Source organism: Ochotona princeps, chromosome 19 (genome assembly GCF_030435755.1).
Source record: "Ochotona princeps isolate mOchPri1 chromosome 19, mOchPri1.hap1, whole genome shotgun sequence".
In the NCBI taxonomy this organism is placed as follows: domain Eukaryota; kingdom Metazoa; phylum Chordata; class Mammalia; order Lagomorpha; family Ochotonidae; genus Ochotona; species Ochotona princeps.
Genome location: NC_080850.1, coordinates 15,387,430 through 15,408,734, shown reverse-complemented (window position 1 = coordinate 15,408,734; position 21,305 = coordinate 15,387,430). Strand labels below are relative to the sequence as shown.

Sequence of the window (21,305 nt, the reverse complement as noted above, 5' to 3'; positions counted from 1 at the left end):
TCCTACAGCTCAGTACAGATAAATGATTATGGTGGAAGTTGATGCCATGAGACATTCTTTTTTTTTTATAACTTTTTTTTAAAATTTTATTATAAATTCAGATATATAGAGAGGAGGAGAGATAAAGAGGAAGATCTTCCGTCCGATGATTCACTCCCCAAGTGAGCGCAATGGCCGCTGCTGTACCGATCCGCAGCCAGGAGCCAGGAACCTCCTCCAGGTCTCCCACATGGGTGCAGGATCCCAAAGCTTTGGGCCGTCCTCAACTGCTTTCCCAGGCCACAAGCAGGGAGCTGGATGGGAAGTGAAGCTGCTGGGATCAGAATCCGGCGCCCATGAGGGATCCTGGCTTGTTCAAGACGAGGACTTTAGCCGCTAAGCCACGGCACCGGGCCCGAGACATTCTTTTTCAGGTTCTGAAAAGCGGTGGAGGTAAATACAAGACCTCCCTTCACCTCTTTCCTGATCCCAGAACTCTAGTCCTTTCAATGGTGATTTACAGACTCAGCAGGGAGTGGGGTGTGCAGGCAGAGGGGCAGTTGGTGTGAGCTCCAACAGGTCAGGAGGCAGCCCAGGTCCACCCTTGGCTTTACTGCTGGGCCATTCCATCCTTAGCAGGTGCTTTCAGTTAATCCTGCCTACTCAGTCCATGGAAGCTGACTGTGCTTCCCCACATGGAAACAGCACCTCAGAAAAGCAGAGCAAGTGGCTCCCGTTACCCAGCAAGGAAGGGACAAACTTCAAGGCCTGGCTGGCTGGGAGTTAGAGGTCCCCATCTGTCTTATGGGACACTAAAAACAGCATTCACTTGGCACAGCATCTGGCCCAAAGTTAATACTCACTTACATGGCTGGTTCTTTTTTTTTATTCTTTTCCTTTAAATAAATGAACAAAGGGTTCCAAAGTCCAGCACTTTCCTCACAGCCTCACACAGCCCCAAGGGCCGCTGCACAGTCTCCACAGTGGGCACAGGGATTTGCACGGGGCTGGAAATGGGGGCAGGCAAATTACCACGACCCATCCCCACCTAACCCCCAGCCTATTCTCCACACACATTCTGGTCTTCACCTCCCCCTCCACTTATGTTATGCAGTAGTCCAAGTCCTGTGCTTTTCCATTCAAGATCTGTGTCCTCAATGGGACTCAGTTCTTCCAGCAATGGAATTTTAGTCCAAGAAGTGAATCTTTGATAGGATACACTCTGCCCTATAGGTGCCCCTCCTGTGGCACTTTGTAGTTCTTGGAGGCATGAGCGGGATCTCCTGTTCTTCCCCGGGCAAGGCACATGCCTGGGAGACACTTGTCCTCTCCAGGGACAGGCTCTGAGTTCTCCGATGGCAGAGCAAGGAAGCCACAGCTGGGACAGCAGCCTGGGAGAAGGCTGTGTGAACCGTGCAGTGGGGCCATGGGATCGAGCCCATGCACTGAGGACACAGTCTGGGGTTCTGGCTTGAGGCAGGTCTCAGCTTTCCTGGGCTCGTACTTCCTCATCTGTGACAGGGGACTCAAAAAAGCAGATGGAAGTGACAGCTCAGTGTGTTTACAACAGCACCCCTTACAAACCCAAGCTTCTTCCTGGCCTAACACTGTAATCACAGCCATAGGTACAGTGACAGCTGGGTGTCAAGAAGGGATCTGACATACTGAGAGGGAGCAAGGCAAGAGGGTGGGGAAACCACAGGAACTTGGGAGGGGGCAACATCCGCTCTGCTCCCATAGCCTGCTGCAGGGGCACCCAGAGGGTGGGAAGCTTCCTGGGGAAACAAGCCCCCAACACCAGATGCCCAGGCTCCAGGGCCCCGCTGGGCAAGCCCAGGAACCCAGGCTGGGCTGGCCAGGTTCCCATCCTCCCCTAGGAGCCCAAGAATAAGGTTTCCTCCCCTCCCTCCTCCCTCTCGTAAACGCAAGGCTGCATCTCCAGTCCCTATCTCTGAGCACGCAAAGGTAAAAATACTGAATGAGTGGATGGAGCCGACAGAAGGCAAAGCATGTTTCAGACTGCCGGAAGGAGTTCCTGAGTCCAATTCTGGATGCAGACTAGAGGTGAGGCTGTGGGTGGCTGTTTTATTCAGGAGGAAATTGTGAAAACGCCTCCCAGCCAGCAGTGGCAGGCAGCCAGCTGGGTCATCGCCGGCTTCCTCTCCTGCGGCCAGGACTTCCCTGTCTCAGGAGGGGAAACTGGTGCAACGACCACACCCGGTGCCTCTGCAGCTCTCCTGGCTCCTCAGTGCTCTGCCTTCCCACTGACCCAAACAATGCCACTGAGGGTCGGAGAGCAGGGCCTGGGGCACACATGCAGCTGGCATGGGGGTGGGGATGGGCTGTCACGAAGGTCCGGGATGCTCCCAGTGTGCCACGTCGGCCCACCTGAGGACAAACAGGATGAGCAGCCCTTCTGGCAGCAGGGTTGGAGGAGTGGGACCAGGTAGGCACACCCCAAAGGTGACAAGGGAAGCCACTTGTCCATATGTGGGGCCTGGTCCTCTTGGTCCATGATAGCATGGCTCTGCCAGTCCACAGAGGACCCAGAAGTCTCCTTGCCTCCAGTCATCTATGGGCTGGCCCACCCAAGTCTTTCTGGGATGGCCAGGAAGGGAAGTGACCCAGCGGCCACTCTCCATTGGCTCCTGAATCCATACCTGGATTACCATCCCTTTTCCTGCTGTGTGCTTTTAGGTAAGTCAGCTAACTGGCCCCTGCCTTCCTCCTCAGTTAAACCCAGCACCGCCTGCACAGGATAGCTTTAAGGATTGGTTAACACTGCCCAGCAAATAGATAATACTGGTGTAGTGGCTTAAAAGCTGCTTGAGAAAGCCTCATTCTATATGGAAGCGCCTGGGTCTGAGTTGCAGCTCCATTTCTGATTCAACCCGCTAAGTAATGTGCACCCTGGGAGGCAGCAGGTCATAGACCAAGTTCTTAGTCTCCTGCCCTCTACTTGAAAGGCCCAGATCAAGCTGAGACCTTTGCTCCAGCATGGCTCAATCCTGGCTTTTACTGGCATTTGGTGGGGCTTTTTCCCCCTTACTGACATTTGGGATTTGAGAGTGAACCAGCAGGTAATAGATTGGTCTCTGCCTTCCAAATAAAATGGAAATAAACATGAGCTATTCTATACTATCACTGTTAGCAACAATGATACCTCCACCAGTCTGATTACAGAAAAAGTGCAGCAAAATTACAAAGGTTTTTTTTTTTTAATTCTTTGCATTGTTCTTCTATCTCCTAATTTTTTCCTACAAAGAACAAACATCACTCTACCTTTGAAGAAAAACATGCTCCTCAGAAGGTAAGGCCTTGCTGACAGGCACGTGGAAGCCAGAACGGTCAGTATAACCTCCAGAGAAGGTTCCAGAATGTGCATCTGCTCCAGTCTTTGATTATCTCAGCATTAACCTGCTTGTACACATGCTCCCAAGTCAGGAGGTGTCAGATTTTCCTAGAAGAGTCCCAGAAACCTCACCATGTGAGTGACAAAAGAGACTTTTCCTGTCTAGACACCAAAATGCTTGCAATTAAAACTAGGACCCAGGAGATGGAGCAAGGCAAAGTTGAAAATCCAGGCAAGCACACCAGACACAAAAAATCACCTCCGCTCTCCTTACCCTGGGAGGGAACAGACTGGCACATCTCCTAGGAAGCCAAAGCTGGTTTCAGAATGAACTGAAATGCTCACCATAACCTAGTGGGCAGACAATGGGTGGTGCCAGGGTGAGGTGGGCTGCTGTTCCAACAAGGGCATTGCCCCATACCAAGGGGCATCTCTACCACATGAACTGGGAGGAGTCTGAGGAGGACTTCGGAGCCCACTCCCAGAGCTCAGCACTTAACAGGGAGGGGAGTATGGGTAACAAAATCCTGCTCATAGGAGAGGTGCATGAAGGGCTACGGGACAAACATGATAGACAGGGCTGACAGTTTACCCAAGTACAAAGACAGCGAACACAAAGGCCTTGCTCCTGCCAGCAGAGCCTGGCAGAGGGAGCACAATGGAGCAGTGCTGATGGCAGTGCCCTGGCACGCTTCCTGCCTGCTCTGTCGACTAGGCCATGCTCCTAACAGCAAGGACTTGGATTTTCTTAGAAAGGAGTCTGGCTTATCCCCAGAGCCCAGCTGGTATCTTGAGGTTTGAGGGCTGCTACCTAAGGAGATGCCTTCGGTCATAAAGCAGAGTGAGGATGGTCCCCCCAGAGGTCCAGGGCATGGTGCAAGTAGCTCAGGGTGCAGTGTATCAGCTCCAGCGACTGCAGACAGCCCCTCTGACTCAAACCCGGTAGAGGTTTTCTGGGTGATTTACAGTGTGGGGTCAGTCCAACCCATTCACACAGCTTGAGACTGAGCCCCTGTTTCTCCCTACCCCCAGTCCAGAAAAATCCACAGCACAGAACCTCACACCCCAAACAGCTCTGGGCGCTAGACTCACTATGGCAAATCATACAATTTAAGAGTTTCCGGTCCTGCCAGCTGTCTGACAGGCAATGCACACAAAATCCCTCCCCTGAAATAGCTCTAGGCCTGCTAGTGTGCAGGGTTGGGAAGAGGAAATGGAAAATCACCACGTCCCTGGCTGCCAGTGCTGTGACATTCACGGCCCGGGCCTGGATCTGCTCAGCAGGGCTCTCACGGGACCACCCTTTCCATGCTGTCTCGCAATTTCCTATGCACCCCCACTTGCTCCATGTCACTGCTCACATCAACCCTGGTGCAGCTTATTGGGAGAGGGGTAAACCCCAAACAACCGTCACATGCAGTACAAGCATTAAAACTCAAGACCTGCCTGTTCCTGGAAGGCTTCAAAAGGTTTTATGGCTAGGAGGAAAGGCGGTGTTCCTTTCAGCCACTCTAGCCTAACACCCAGGGACCTGTTAAATCCCCTCCCGCCTCAGGGATGCTTCCTTGCAGGTCTGGAGTTAATTTGATTATGAATCTCATGCTTTGTCTAAACTACACCCCTGGAAAAGATCCACTGGGCCCACAATCAAAGCTCTGGAGGCCCCTCAATTTTGGGGGCAGCCGATGGATTTAGCCGTCAGGGCAGGAAGAAGTGCAGGAGCTCCTCCCCTGCGACCAGAGAGGATTAAGGCGGCTTTCAAGTGTGAGACCTTCTGCAGAATCGCCAGCGGGGTGAAGCCATCCCACCCCCGCTTTGCCATCCAAGCAGTGCTTCTCAGCGTGGCAGCTGCGCAGTCAGGACAGCAGGGCTGCTGAGGGGTAGGGGACTGGCCAGGGTGAAGGACCGGAGGAAAGACAGGCCCCTCGTAGAAGTAGAATCCCCTGGGGCCTTGAGTGGCAGCTGGCAGCCCACGGCTTTTCTTCGTATTTGCCCTAAGACTCAGAGCGATTGAGTTCCGGCTTAAGGAGCCCTACAGGCAATTGGTCTAAGAAATACTCCTTGTCTGAAGGCAAAGTACAGGTGTGGAATGCGAATGCATTCACCAAAGGCACACAGGGAAGGCCAACAGCACACACTAGTGAGTGGCGAGCAGAAGAGAGCACTTGAATTTTTTTAAAAAAATTTATTTATTTAAAAGGCAGAGAGAGAGGGAGAAGAAAGGGGAGGGAGCGAGAAAAGAGAGAACAAGATCTTTCATCAGCCAATTCATTCCCCAGATGGCTGCAAGGAAGCCAAGAGTCAGGAATACTATCCTGGTCTCCCACGTGGATGGCAGGAACCCAAGCATTCGAGCCACCTTCCTGTGTCCTCTCAGACACATTTGCTGGGTGCTGGATCAAAAGTGGATCAATGGGGCCCGGCGGCGTGGCCTAGCAGCTAAAGTCCTCGCCTTGAAAGCCCCAGGATCCCATATGGGAGCCGGTTCTAATCCCAGCAGCCCCACTTCCCATCCAGCTCTCTGCTTGTGGCCTGGGAAAGCAGTTGAGGACGGCCCAAAGCTTTGGGACCCTGCACCCGCGTGGAGGAAACGGAAGAGGTTCCTGGTTCCCGGCTTCGGATTGGCACAGCACCGGCCCGTTGCGGCTCACTTGGGGAGTGAATCATCGGATGGAAGATCTTCCTCTCTGTCTCTCCTCCTCTCTGTATATCCGGCTTTCCAATAATAATAAAATCTTAAAAAAAAAAAAAAAAGTGGATCAATGAAATTTGAACCAGTGCTGACATAGAATGCAGATATCACAGTTGGTGGCTTAACCTATTATACCACAACACTGGCCACACCAACTCTGTTTTGTTATTTATGTCTCTGTCACCCTGTCTTTGAAAGAAACAAAAGCGAATACATTTTGGGCTCAGCGTGGTAGCGTAGCAGTTAAGGTCCTTGCCTTGAATGCGCCAGGATTCCATATGAGTGCCAGTTCTAGTCCTGGCAGCTCCACTTCCCATCCAGCTCCCTGCTTGTGTCCTGGGAAAGCAGTGGAGGATGGCCCAATGCTTTGGGACCCTGCACCTTTGTGGCAGACCCGGAAGAGGCTCCTGGCTTCACACTGGCTCAGCTCCAGCCGTTGCAGCCACCTGGGGAGTGAACCATTGGATGGAAGATCTTCCTCTCTGTCTCTCCTCCTCTCTGTATATCTGCATTTCCAATAAAAAATAAATAAATAAGTCTTTAAAAAAATTGCAAAGCAAATACATTTTTAAAAACAGAGTAGAGGCTGACAGGGAAGTACATCCCTACCGCTGATCCTGTGAAGAAAGTTCCATCTGTATGAGGGCTCACGTGTAACTATATGCAGTACAATACATTCCTGTTCTTCCTGGTACATGGTACTACATGGTAGCCACGGAAACACTGCCCCAGTCCCATGGGGAGGATGCAGTGGGAAGTTCCTGGGAGCCTTTGGTCACATTACTTGGATACAGTGTATTTATTGCACTGTCTTGCTAACTCATTAACAATGAATTCCCAGGCAAAAAGCACTGAAGTCTTGCTTGAGTGAAGCCTGTTACACATGGATTGCCTCTACAAGGCACAGCTCAGCCTGCTAGGCCTGTGAGGCAGCATTTCCACTCTAGGCTTGGGGGCCACTTTAAATAGCAGCGCTATCAACACAAAGTACATGAACAAGGAAAGCTTGGCTGTGTCTAGAACACAAAAGGACACTTGATTAAAGTTTTCCCAGAGCCGAAATAGGAAGCCCATCTTGGTGTTGTGGTGCAGTGTTAATATCCCATATGGGTGGGCCTGGCAGCGTGGCCTGGTGGCTAGGGTTCTCTCCTTGAATGCACTGGGATCCCTCATGGGCGCCTGTTCTGGCCCCAGCGGCTCCACTTCCCATCCAGCTCCCTGCATGTGGCCTGGGAAGGCAGTTGAGGACAGCCCAGAGCCTTGGGACCCTGCACCTGTGTGGGAGACCTGGAGGAAGTTCTGGCTCCTGGTTCCAGATCGGCACAGCACCGGCTGTTGTGGCTCACTTGGGGAGTGAATCATCGGATGGAAGATCTTCCTCTCTATCTCTCCTCCTCTCTGTATATCTGCTTTTTAATGAAAATAAACAAATCTAAAAAAAAAATATCCCATGTGGGTGCCAATTCAAGTCCTGGCTCCTCCACCTCTGATCCAGCTCCCTGCTAATGGTCAGGAAAAAGCAGCAGAGGATGGCCTAAATGCTTGGGCCCATTACCCACAACAGGGACCTGAAATAATCTCCTGGCTCTCTGGCTGTGGCCTGGCCAAGCAGCTGGCTGTTGGAGCAATCTGGGGAGTGCCCAGCAGCTGGAAGATCTTGTCCTCTCTGTAGAGGGCCAAGGTAGAGCAGGCACTGTTCTAGTCCAGCTGGGGACACATGTGCAGCCAATCACCTTACCACCTGCCACCCTGCACAGACCCACAAGAGACCACAAAAGCACCACTGCTGATTTGGGGTTTACAGAAAAGCTTCCGCAAGTACCCAGATTCAAAAGAACAGAATCTGAGTGATGAAGAACCATCGTACCTCTGTAGATGCAGAGCATTTCTGGAAAAATATACTAGCTCAATTTTGCAAGAAGACACAAGATACTGTTCCCAGAAATGGCCTATGGAGGGTGGGATGCGAGACTGTGTTTTATGCTCTGGAGCCCACTTTACAAATGAGAACGCCAGTCCTGAGTCTCCAGGTCTCTTGTTGGGAAACGGGTTGCCTCTTCTCCAGCTACACTTGGACCAGAACAACAGACCCATCCACAAGGTCCACGGCGGAGGCCTGTCCTGGCAGAAAGGCCATGGGACCTCTGGCTCGGCACTTCCCTCGCCTGGGGAGGAGCACATAAGGTGCCAAGGTGAAGTCCAGCATAGGGCTCGGCATCACGTCCATAAATCGGATGTCAGAAGAGACAGACACACTCAGCTGTTACTCTCACCTTCCACGGGGTTTTGTGGTGGCGCACAGCACAGAGGAAGGCAGCTTGCAGAGAGTCACCTGGTTTCTCTAGGGAGGGCAGAGGTGCAGAAGGGCAAGGAAAGATGTAGAAGTTGGCAAAGCAAGAAGCACAACAGCTTTAGGATTAGATGGGGAGGGGCCTAAAAGAATGGAAAGGAGAGGGCGTTTGGCACTTACTAAGGGCGTTTGCTTACTAAGCAGTTGATCTGCTGCAATCTACGATTCATACTGCTCCCTGCAAATGCAAACAGGTTTACTGTCCCAATTATGGAAACACATACATGCCCCTAGGTCTTGGGGGAAGTGCACCAAATTGTGGAACTGTGGGTAGGGGGCTCGGGGAACTAACTTTACACCCTCGGTACTTCTCGTGTGTGTGCGTGTGTGTGTGTGTATGCAACAGTCATGCCTTTCATGTCATAACAATAAGGCCTTACATTTAAGGACACACTACCCTACCATAAAGGACACTCCTGCCTCTCACACTTCCTGCTTCCTTGGCTTCCATGCCCAGGAGCGATGGACTCACCTATCCAGTGACCATTGAGCAGCAACTGCCAGCCAACAGCTCAACTCCAAAGTTCCTCAAAACCTGCTTAGAGTGTCTATGCATTCAACTCTGATCGCTACACTGCAAAGAGCTGAAAATAGATGTCCCTAACTGCACCGCTATGATACTAGAACATTCCTAGCAGCACTAGTCACAACAGCTAAAAAGTGAAAACAAACCGAACAGCTATCCACAAATGACTGGCTAAACTACCGGGGGTATACACAGGGACATTAGTCAGCCACCAAAGGGAGTGCAGCACTGACGGGCTACAACACGGGTGAGTTTGGAAAACAACGTGCAAAGTGAAAACTGTCACAGCAATGGCCATGTCAAAGGATGCCCTTCATATTTTCAGCGTTTACATATTTTCTTTACTTGAAACAGTGGGAGACACACACACATATAAAAAGATCTTCCCTCCACTGGTTCTCTCTCCAAATGCCACAAACAGCAACCAGGCCCAAATGCCCAGAGTCTTGAACTTCTTGTGGGTCTCCCACATGGGTGGCAGGAACCCAAATACCTGAGCCATCACTGCTGCCTCCCAGGTGCATTGACTGGAACCTGGGCTGGAAACGGAGCAGCTGTGAAGGTTCAAACCAACACTCTGAAAAGGGTATCCCAAGCAGCAGCTTAATCCTTTACACTGTAACATCAGGTCCATATGACACCTGTTAGAGGAAAGAGCCAGAAAATCCAAACCCACACAGGCAGAAAGCTACCAGTCACCAGGGCTGTGGGCAGGAAGGCAGGCCCTCTTTGAAGTAATTTTTTATTGGGGAGAAGGTGGCTTTTAGGGGGATGACAATGTTTGGGAACTAGACACAGTGACAGCTGCATAAAAGTGCCAATGTCCCAGCTGTCACTGAATTGCACTTTAAAATGACCACAGTTGTGAATTTTAGGCTTTCACATGGATTTTGCTTCAGTTTAAAAAAAAAAAAAAAAAGCAAATCTGAAGACACGTGGCCTTGGGCAAGCTACTCAGCCTCTCTGAACTCGTGCAACGGGCAGATGACAGACAAGAACAGAGGCTAGCGGTGAGGATTCTAGGAGCATGGCTCTGGACAGATGTGGAGGGAGGAGCTGACAGCAGCAAAGCTGCAGACACCACGATGATTGCTACAGGGCACTGTCAAGAGCAGCTTGCCCGGCGGCCAGTGGCCCCCACAATGTCATGACCCTTCCAACTCAGTAAGAATAACAAAGACAGGGCCCAGCACAATGGTTCAAGAACTAAATCCTTATCTTGTGAGTGCCAGGATCCCATATGGCACTGGTTTATGTCCTAGCTGCTCCACTTTCCATCCAGCTCCCTGCCTGTGGTCTGGGAAAGTAGCAGAGCATGACTCAAAGCCTTGGGACCCTGCATCCAAGTGGGAGATTCAGAAGAAGCTCCTGGCTCCTGGCTTCGAATCAGTTCAGCTCCAGTCATTGCAGCCACTTGGAGAATGAGCCAGCAGATGAAAGATCTTTCTGTCTCTTTCTCTCTGTAAATCTGATCTGCCTTTCCAATAAAAATAAATAAATCTTAAAACAAAAAAGACAGCTGAAGGAGGGCTGATACATAAAATGCATGATCAAAGATGAGGATGACTAGTAATATCTAGAGTATGTATTTATATCTGCACTGCACTAAGATACATGTATTTAATTTTTTTGTTATCTATTAGAGATGGAGTGAGAGAGATAGAGATAACATCTGTTGCTTTGTTGCCCAAATATCCAATGGTCACTGCTGAGCCAAGGCCAAAATCAAGAGCCAGAAAAATCCAGATTTCCCATGTCAGGAGCAGCAGCCCAATCACTTGGGGCATCACCATGACCTTCCAGGCAAACATCAGCAGGAGACTGGAGCCAGGAGTCAAGCCCAGACATCAAACTCCAGTAATCTGATACAGGATCCTACCTGCTAGGCTAGCCACCTGCCTCTGTAGCATATTCACCTTACACTTCTTTCTCTTCTGGGCCAAAGAAGGAGACACAATTAACTGAATCTGGGAGCCTCATGAGTGGGTTGGCCACGGTCCAGGCCAGACTCGTGTTTTACAGAAGGGACTTCACGCAGGTGAGAAGGTCAAAACTTCAGGAGTTGAGGACAGGGCAAGAACCCTAGCTCTTCTCCCAGAATCATTTGGTGCCAAATGAGCAGAACTCGAGATTTTATAGACAAGGTGACCTCCCTAGAGGCCAACAGTGGCTCTGGGAAGCAAGGAGGGAATGAATAGGACCTCAGGCTGCCATGGAAACGTTTCTTTCCCCAGACCAACCCCGCATATGGCAGGTGTCCTGAAATACCCATTCCTGCCACCCAAGGCTGGCTGCTGCCCTCCCGCAGAGGATGAGAGCCAGTGTCTGCAACATCCCCTCTCTCCACCATGGTGAGAGCAGCACAAAAGAGTCTCCAGTGTGGGCCTCCCATCCCAGCTCGGCCGACAGATGCTGGGGGAGGGTCTCCACAGCCCTGTGGTAATCTAAGCTCCCTGCCTCCAGCAGGCAGTGATGCAGCCCACAGATCAGACAGAGCAGCAGGCCAAAGGCCACGGTGCCAAGTTCTCCCACGCTGCCTGAAACACGATGCCCAGCCAGCCTTGGCAGATGGGGGTGTCCTGCAAGCCCTGCCTCTCTCTCCAAGCTGAAGCCAAGAAAGCTAGCTGCCTGTTGCTTTGAGACACTGAGGCAGCAAACAGGAAGGACTCTGAGCAATAGAACATAGGAAATCCAGATAGCCCAAGGTGAAGATGAATCCTAGCTTGTGAGGCTGTAAGCCTAAGCCCAAGGGATTACTGTTAAATTGTATTTGAGAGGTGGGGACAGAAGAAGGGATGGGGGAGGGAAACAGAGTTTTCCCTGTCATTGGTTCACTCCCCAAATGCCTACAATGGCTAGGCCAAGGCAGAAGCCAGGAGCTATGAATCCAATGGTTCTTCCACATCACTGTTGTCTTCCAGGGCGTGCAGTAGCAGGAGCTGGAGCCAGGGGGCTGAATCCAGATACTCTGATGTAGGTTATGGATGTCTTAATCATTGGGCTAAATACAAGCCCCCAAGAAAGGGACTACTAACAGTCAGTACAGGGCATAAGGGTGGAAAGCAGCACAGAATTCTAGAAAGTCTAAAATCGTGCCTTTCAAACTGGACGCTTATGTCTTCAGGGCATGTGTCAAGGGCACTTAATGCCACCCAACAGGATAGGTGCCATTTTACTTCAGTGTGAGACCCAAGGATTTAGGATGGGGTATACAGGAAACCAGTACAATGACATATTGCGGAGGAAACTGTACCACCTGACCAAGTGTTAAGGATAAACCATCAGATGTTCAAGAATGTCCCAATGATGGGGGGCCACTCTCAGTCTCATGTCTGGGGCATTTCAATTCTTTGTTATAGAGAACCTGATGGGAAAAAAAAGTAGAATCCTGACTCTGCAGGAACCAGGAGTTCCTCTGATCTCATTTATTCTATATAGTTGTAAGAGGTCTTACTGTGTTCCAAGTTGCTTTCCTCCCCGAAACTCACTGTCTAGTGTAGGTGGTAGATGTGTCTGCAAGGACAGGATGCCATAGGGTTACATATCGGAGGGACCACACCTGCCAAGACTTTTCTCAGGATATAGGATCTGAGTGATGTTTAACCTGGACCAGATGGGCCGGGAAAGGCAACAGGAAGCAATCCAGGTGGAGAGAGCAGTCTATGTATCTATGACAGGAGGAGGCTTGGCCAGGATGGGCAAAAGCTAGGGAGTGAAGAGGACAGAGGTCACAGGGGTGGGAACTTAAGGGGGAAAAAAACAAGGCAGGCAGTACTATAATTTGCCAAACCTTGCCTTTGATTTTTTTTTTAAGGACCTACTTTTTTATTTGAAAATCAGAGTAAAAGAGAGAGAGAGAGAGAGAGAGAGAGAGAGACAGAGAGGTGGGGAGATGGTTGCAACAGTCAGTGCTGAGTCAGGTTGAAGCTTCATCCACATCTCCCACATAGGTGGCAGAAGCCCAACGCCTGGGACATCTACTTTTCCCAGACCATTAGCAGGGAGCTGGACTGCAAGTGGAGCATACAGGATTCTGCTCTTATAGGAGTTGGTGTAACAGGAGGTGGGTTTACTTGTGACATCCCAATGCCGGTCCCAAGGGTTGGTCTTTCACCAAAGACTGCTGGTAAACCATGGGACAGTTTGAAACGGCAGCGTGGCACAGAGAACCGTGTCTGAGGGAGCTCACCTGAGTGGCAGCACTTGAACATCGCGTTCACACCATCAATGGATGGCCAAAGCTACTCCACTATAACGAGGCCTCTTTGGAGGGTTCACCCCAGGCCTGGAGAATACAGAGGAGGTCCTGTAGTCACACTTTAAAGTGACTCTATCTAACCACAGAGAGTGCATGGGACCCTCTCTTGCCACGTTCAAAGCCGCCAAACCAGCAAGCAAAGACACACAGGCCCAAGAGCACATGTTGTGGCAAGGTGCAACTCTGGGTTCAAATGGCACCTGTCACATGTTAGCTGGGCAACCCAACTTATCTTCTCTAGGCCTCAATCAAATGAAGCATTAGCAGAAATGCTTCCTGGGGTCGCTGTGCAGATTAATTAAGATCAAGCTGCCAAAAGCCTTATCCTTTCTTCTGGAACACTGCAGAACCTTAGAAAAAATGTTGATAATCACGAACATAGTTCACATGCAGCATGAGGTGAAAACAGAAAGGGTGCAGGACCCCTGAGATGGAAGATGACCCCGGAGATGGCACAGAGCATGGGGAGCAAAGAGGCTTCCACTTACTTGCAAGCAGGAGGCAGGAGATGGCTATGGCGTACAGCTGCTTGGTGGTGGTGACATTGTAGCGGTCCATGAAGTGGTCCAGCAGGTAGATGGCCAGGTGCCGGGCTGTGGGACACAGCTGGCAGTGGCTGCTCAGCAGAGTCAAAGTATCCACGAAGAACCGGCGGCTCTTCAGCAGCGGGGAGTGGGCTCGGAAGGCGGGCAGCTTCATTTCCTGTGGCACAGGTGGGACAGAGGCTCAGGGCTGCCTCCCCTGAGCCTCGGACACCCTGGGACCACGAGACAGCAAGAGCAGGCAATTCCTTCCACCCCCTCACCAGTCCTTCAAGCGCTGGCAAGGCAGTTCCTTCAGCCCTGCACCCGGGGCTGTCTCCTGCCTGCCATCAGCAAGCACAGGCTCTGAAGCTGCAGGGTTTCAGGCTAGTGGAGGAAGGCACATACTTTCCAGCGAAAGGTCTGTGTGTGAGACACATGGGGCACAAAAGGAGAGAGGCCTTGGGACATGAGATCCACTTCCACTCTGTGGGTCAAGGCTCAGCCACGCTGTGGGCTGTGGTCACCTGCCTTCTCTGTTTCCTCCTCAACAGCTGGGAATTACATGAAAAAAAAAAGTATACAAATGCCCTACACAAAGCAATCCCTGGGGTCCCACAGCTCATTAACTCTGTGGGCTAGACAGTGTTTTTGAACAAAAATCAACCTCAAAACATTGCAGAAACAAAAGTACAAGAAAAAGGCACAAATATTCTTCTTGATTCGCTAACTGTTGACATTTTTGCGTTCTTTCCTCTACACAGACACACACACATACTTTTTTTCAGAAAGTAAATTCCAAACATCATTATATTCCCCCTGCAGGGAGCTTTCCTTCCTGACATGTAGCCATGCTACCCGAATTTGTCCACTGCAAGAAAAACTGACAAAGGAAATAGCAAAAAAGCAAGTACTTTTATGACAGGAAGGTTCTCTTCAATAGCCGCCATTTCACCATAATTGATTAGAAACTTCTCACTGGGCCCGGCGGCGTGGCCTAGCGGCTAAAGTCCTTGCCTTGAACGTACCGGGATCCCATATGGGCGCCAGTTCTAATCCCGGCAGTCCCACTTCCCATCCAGCTCCCTGCTTGTGGCCTGGGAAAGCAGTCGAGGACGGCCCAATGCTTTGGGACCCTGCACCCATGTGGGAGACCTGGAAGAGGTTCCTGGTTCCCGGCTTCGGATCGGCACAGCACCGGCCCGTTGTGCTCACTTGGGGAGTGAATCATCAGACGGAAGATCTTCCTCTCTGTCTCTCCTCCTCTCTGTATATCTGACTTTGTAATAAAAATAAATCTTTAAAAAAAAAAGAAACTTCTCACTGAGGAATTGTCTTAGCTATATTTTGTGACGGGAAATTAAAGAGAAGAAAGCAAAATGGAAAGAAACAGGAAAAAAGTTGGCAGAAACAGAATTGTGAAAGTGGGCTTATGGCAGCTTTATGGGGAGTGAAATGGAAAAACTGGAACAGGACAGGCACGATGGCACAGCAAGTAAAGCTGCTGTCGGTGATGCCCATCCCACATGGGTGCCAGTTCAAGTCCAGCTGCTCCACCTCCAATCCAGCTCCCTGCTGACGGCCTATGGAGGCAGCAAAAGATGGCTCCCTTGCTTGGACCCCTGTAGTACCTATGTAGCAGACAGGAAAGAAGTTCCTGCTTCCTGGCTTCAGACAGCTTTAGCTCTAGCCACTGCAGTGAATCGATGCATGGAAGGTCTCTGTCTCTCCCTCTCTTTGTAATTCTGCCTTTCAAATCAATCAATCAATCAATCAATAATAAGAGCTTAAAAGGAAAAAAACTGGAACTTCTCTTCTGATGCCTGCCTCACTCTTTCTCTTTCTAAAAGATTTTTATTTACTTGAAAGGTAGTTAGAGACAGATATCTGCTATCCTTTGGTTCATTCCTCATACTGCTGTAATGCCTAGGGCTGGGGCACATGGAAGCCAGGAGTCTTCCCTAGTCTACCACATGGGTGCAGGGGTCCAAGGACTTGGAACCAGCACCCATATGGGACACTGGCGCTGCAGGACGCAGCTTTACCCACTTTACCACAACGCTGGCCTCCATGCCTCTCTCCTAACCCAGGACTTTACTCAATAACAACATTCAAGGACTCAAAGAAGATCAGTTAGTTCACTCATTCACTCACTCAAGAGACTCACTCACTCATTTTACTCAGCAAGTTCTAAGAACCTCCGTATACTTTTGCTATCATTCTAGGCACCAGGCACATAATCTGGAATAAGAGACACAGGCCTCAGTATGGGAGTTAAAACTATGAAATTGGGCAAGGAAAACAGGAGCAACCTTGGGTGAGGCAACAGTTTCTTGGAAATGGCACCAAACCGCCTGGCGCAGTAGCCTAGTGGTTAAGGTCCTCGCCTTACATGTGCCGGGATCCCATATGGGCGCCGGTTCTAATCCTGGCAGCCTTGCTTCCCATCCAGCTCCCTGCTTGTGGCCTGGGAAAGCAGTCGAGGACGGCCCAAAGCCTTGGGACCCTGCACCTGTGTGGGAGACCAGGAGGAAGCTCCTAACTCCTGGCTTTGGATTGGCACAGCTCCAGCCGTCGCAGCCGCTTATGGAGTAAATCAACAGACAGAAGCTCTTCCTCTCTGTCTCTGCTCCTCTCTGTATATCTGACTTTCCAATAAAAATAAAATAAATCTTTTTTTTTTTTTAAAAAAGACACCAAGAGCTGAGGCAACCGAAGTAAACACAAGGTGAGATTTCAAAATTAAAAGTGTGCGAGCCTCAGAAGCTGCCGTCAAGAAGTGGAAAGACGGGCCACAGAATGGGATTTGCAAACCAGATGTTGATAAGAGACTGCAGCCAGAACACGTAAAGAATTCTTGAAATCTAACAGTGAAAAGACACCCAACGCCACTGAAAGATGAGTAAAGAACTGGACACACGTCTGTACAAAGAGGGTATAAGAAATGGTTTGTAAAGCACATAAAAGGATGCTCAACATTACTAGGTTCCTGCAAGTCAAAACCACAGTGAGATGCCACCTCACGCCCTTTAGGAGGGCTCTCACTAAATGACATCTTGTAATGGAGCCCTTGGGGTCAATCACAGGCTCCACTTTGATTCCAGTCCTTGCTGATGCGCATCCTAAAACACAGTAGTCGATGGCCCAAGTAGGTGGGCCTCTGCCATCCATGCGGGAGACCTGGACTGAGTTCTGAGCTCCTGGCCTGGGCCCAGCAGCTGCAGGCATTTGGGGGTGAACCATGGATGCAAGATCTCTAAGTATCTGTCTCTCTCTCTCTCCCTCTTTCACATTAAGATAAATGTTGGTGAGTACGTGGGCCAATTAGAAGCCTCACACACCACTGGTGGGGAACTAAAAAGGTGCAGCCCCTGTGGAAGACCGTTGAGCAGTTCCTCAAAATGAGGTTATTATCACATGACCCAGCAATCCCAACCCTTGGCATAGAGGAAAACACACAGCTGCACAGACTCACGCATGAATATTCATAGCAGCACTATTCATAATGGCCCCTAAGGGGAAACAACTAGAACGTCTGCTGACTGGTGAATGGATAAACAAAATGCAGCGTGAACAAAATACTGCAGTGGAACATCATACACGCTACAGAGGGAAGACACCTTGAAAGCACTATGCTAAGTGCAAAGAGCCTGTCCTGAAAGGGCATTTAATATCCACTTTCATTCTTATGAAATGCCCACGAAAGGCAAACTGACACAAGCAGAAGGAAGACTGCTGGCTGCTGGAAGTGAGGGCTAAGAGTTACTTTGGAGTGACTGCCAAAAGGTACAGGTTTTCTTCAATGTTTATTTACTTGAAAGAGAGGGAGGGGAGAGAGGAGTATCTTCCATCTTCTGATTGACTCCCCAAATGCCTGGTGCAACAGCCAGGACTGGACCAGGCAGGAGCCAGCAGCCCCGACTCCTTCCAGGTGTCAAGTGGGAAGCAGGGACGCAAGCACAGTGCTGCCTTCCAGCAGGAAGCTAGATCAGCAGCTTAACCCTCTGTGCTACAATACCCACCTCTGGACTTTGTTTCTGAAGGGATGAAACCACTCCGCAGTCAGATCATGTGATGGGTGTGCAACCCTTTGAACACACACACGGTGGAATCACACCCATTCAAAAAGTGAGGTTAGTGGATGTGAATTAATACATTTTGACAAAGACATTATAAAAATCAAGACACATCACTCATGCTCAGGGAGTGCCTAGCCAATTAGGACAAAGACACATTCACAACTCCACATCGGGACAAACGCCATGAAGGAATGCTGCAGACGCCAAGCAAGCCCCGGCTTCTGAAGAGGGTGGCAGCGTGGTGACAGACTCCCCCTCCCACAGGGCCACAGGGAACCCAGAGGCCAGGACTCAGCTGTCTTTGTAGCCATAGAGCTCTGCTCCTGGAGGGTGCTCAGAGCCTGAATAAATCACTTCCTCTCCCTTATGTTTAAATAGGAAGAAAGTGAGCTTGAAAAAGTTCCCTCACCCCAGGGCTTTATTGAACCAGCAACAGATCTGAGACCAGAAGACTTTCAATGGATTCTTTCTTCCAACATTTTACTGTATTTTTTAAAGCCACTGGAGATCTTTTATCCCCAGCTTAACTGCATTAAGGACAGACCTGGGGTCTTTGTGTGTTCTTCATCTTCACTCTTTGGTGGATTTATGTGGCCGCCACAGGGCTCACACTCCTTAAGGGCAGGTCTGACTGCATTTTACTCCCTGACACCCTGCTGGGACTAGGCACCTGCAGTGGCTGGGTAAGTAGCAGCTGAAGGAAGGAAGGGAGGCAGTCAGGGACGAGGAAGCAAAGAAGGAATGCATTGCTGTAGTGCCTACAGGCACTCTGGGCCTACAGAAAGAAGAGCTCAGCCTAGACAGCAGCAGGCCTGTGGAGACTTTGGAAAGACAGAGCCAACTATTGAAAGGGTATCTAGGGGGCCCAACACGGTAGCCTAATGGCTAGTCTTCACCTTGCACGCGCCAGGATCCTATATGAGCACCAGTTCTACTCCCGGCAGCCAGGCTTCCTATCCAGCTCCCTGCTTATGGCCTGGGAAAGCAGTCGAGGATGGCCCAAAGCCTTGGGACCCTGCACCTGTGTGGGAGACCAGGAGGAAGCTCCTGACTCCTGGCTTTGGATCGGCACAGCTCCAGCCAGTGCGGCTGCTTAGGGAGTGAATCAGTGGATGGAAGATCTTCCTCTCTGTCTCTGCTCCTCTCTGCATATCTGACTTTCCAATAAAAATAAAATAAATCCTTAGAAAAAAAGAAAGAAAGAGAAAGGAAGGCAGGCAGGATAAAGAGAGAGAAAGGAAGGAAGGAAGGCAGGCAGGCAGGCAGGGCGGGCAGGATCTAGAACACACCTGCTGAAGACGGAAGCAGCACCTGGAAAGCTGCAGAGGGCTCCCACTAAGGGGGAACACAGGTAGGCTGTACCGAGCTGGCTGGGAAAGTGGATAGGTTTCCCAGCTTGGATGCATTGCTAAGAGAACTGTCGTACTCTGAGAGCAATGGAGAGTCACCCAAGGACCGACAGCAAGCAGGGAATCCGTGCAGGCCTCCTGGCCAGCCTGCTGCTCTGGTGCTAAGGTGAGTCACCGGCAGCTAACCACAACACTGCTCTCACCCTCCAGAAAACTCCATGGACATGTCCTCCGTGCACATGCCTCTAACTTCAGGCTCATGATAAACAACCATAATCACAGATTCTTGGGGTCTGATAAGCTGCAGCTGCCGGAAACTTGCCTTTGCCAGTGACCCTTGGCAGGGCCATGTTGCCCTCAGCCCAGCAGCTCGAAGCCTCAAAACACAAGTCAGACAAGCAAGGTCCTAACTTCCCTCCCTCCCCAATGGAGACATGTTCGAGGCCACCGAGATCCCCCCCTTGCGCTAAGTGGGAGAGGACAGCTCAGAGCAACATGCTCTCTGCACACGTGCCTCTGTCTTAAGCAGATCCTCAAAGGCAAGTAGCAAAAAAAAAAAAGCAGTGCTCACTGGAGCTGTACATGCCCAAAAAGCGTCAGCGGGGACTTCCTGGGAAGCTTGGTCTCAGGGGTGGCAAACTAGACCTGACACTGGAAAGGTCCAGGTGCCTGCATGCTTCTGATCCCAACGTCTGTTTGTTCCTTGAATACTGACTTAAATTTCATTTCCTAAGCGAGTTCCTCCCCCATCTCCCCATCAAACTAACCCCAGTCTCCTTGTTCTCTTTCCTTCATGGCCCCTGATTCAGTTACTTACACATCTCTTCCCACCAAACTCCAGGCTCCAAAGAGCAGGGGCAAGGAGTTTGCAGCACACCACTTGCCCAGCGCCAAACAGGAAAGCTGGTTCAGAGCAGGGGTTGAAGGATTACTTGTTGGGCCCGACGCGATAGCCTAGTGGTTAAATTCTCACCTTGCATGCACCGGAATCCCTTCCATATAGATGCCAATGAGTGGATCAAAGTCTGGAGACCTTGCACCCACATTGGAGACCTGGAAGAAGCTCCTGGCTTTCATTTGGCTCAGTTCCTGACATTGTGTCCACTTGGGGAGTGAACTAACTGATCTGTCTCTCTGTATATTTGCCCTTTCGATAAATATAAATCTTAAAAAAAAAAAAAAAAAGATGGTTGAGTGGAAATGAGTGAACCCAAGGCTGTATGTCTCTATACCAACCCCCTTCCCCGTCCGGCCATGTGCAGAAGCAACTTGACCATGAAACCAAGTAGTCTCAGGTCCAGGATTTATTGACCCTGGGCATGTGGCTGTTAACTTCAGTATCATCATCTGAGGAAAGGGGACTGGGAAGCCACGTGGCTGTCAATGCAAGGAACAGGGTCGTTGGAGCAGGCAGCCATGGCTTTGCTCCCTAGCTGGATAAGCTGAGCTGATCTTAGGCTCTCAAAGGAAGCTTCTGCTTTGGCATGAGCTTTCTTCTTCGGGGTTTGCTGACGGGTGGGGCAGAGTCACCTCTGCCGGCAAGGACACCTGTCCATCAGTGTGGAAATAGACTCTCTAGATCTCAGCTTCTTCCCCGCCCTTGAAACCAGGCGGTTTGCTGGCACAGAACTGCACTGTGCAGCTCTAGTGCGCCTCTCCTGCTGAGAGGGCACACGCAGCTAATGGCTCGGTTAACCCAATTAGCAGGAGGAAATGGTGTTCATTTCCAGGGCTTGTGCTGGAAGGAGCTGCATCCTATCCCAAGCACTCTTGACCTAAGCCTGCTCTAAAGCCGCCCACAGCCCTAGTGCAAGAGGGCAGGCGCTCTGCCCTGCCCTGACTTTCCCGGTGGCCTGGATTCCGGGTGGGCAGGCAGCTTGTAATACTCTGCAGATTAGGCAGGCGTTTGGCAGGCAGTCAGCAACCACTGCCAATGCACAGAGGGGTGGATGGCAGGAAGCCCAATGACCAGGGTAACCGTCCCTCCAGCAGCAGGCCAGAAGGGCCAGGACCACGGCCGTGTGGCCGGCATGAACAGGAGAAGCAGCTCTGCTTCTCCACCCCACCTGCTGACACTGTGTCACCTGAGCCATGTGCTCCCACAGGTGCACAGAGACGTGCAAACGGCAACAGCATGGGGCAGATGGCCATGATAGAATTCAGGGAAAGAAATGTACCCGATGTAAACCAAATCTGACT

The 21,305-nt window shown here is 50.6% G+C and overlaps 1 protein-coding gene across 2 annotated transcripts in view; it reads right to left on the bottom strand.

The window, feature by feature from the left end:
* Nucleotides 1-21,305, bottom strand: part of CCNJL (cyclin J like) — a 59,596-nt gene that overhangs the window by 10,662 nt on the left and 27,629 nt on the right. For both annotated transcript variants that reach the window (XM_058677347.1, XM_004587473.2), the window contains exon 3: nt 13,646-13,859. In XM_058677347.1, coding sequence (XP_058533330.1) covers nt 13,646-13,859 — 214 coding nt within the window. The remainder of the gene's footprint in view (nt 1-13,645; nt 13,860-21,305) is intronic.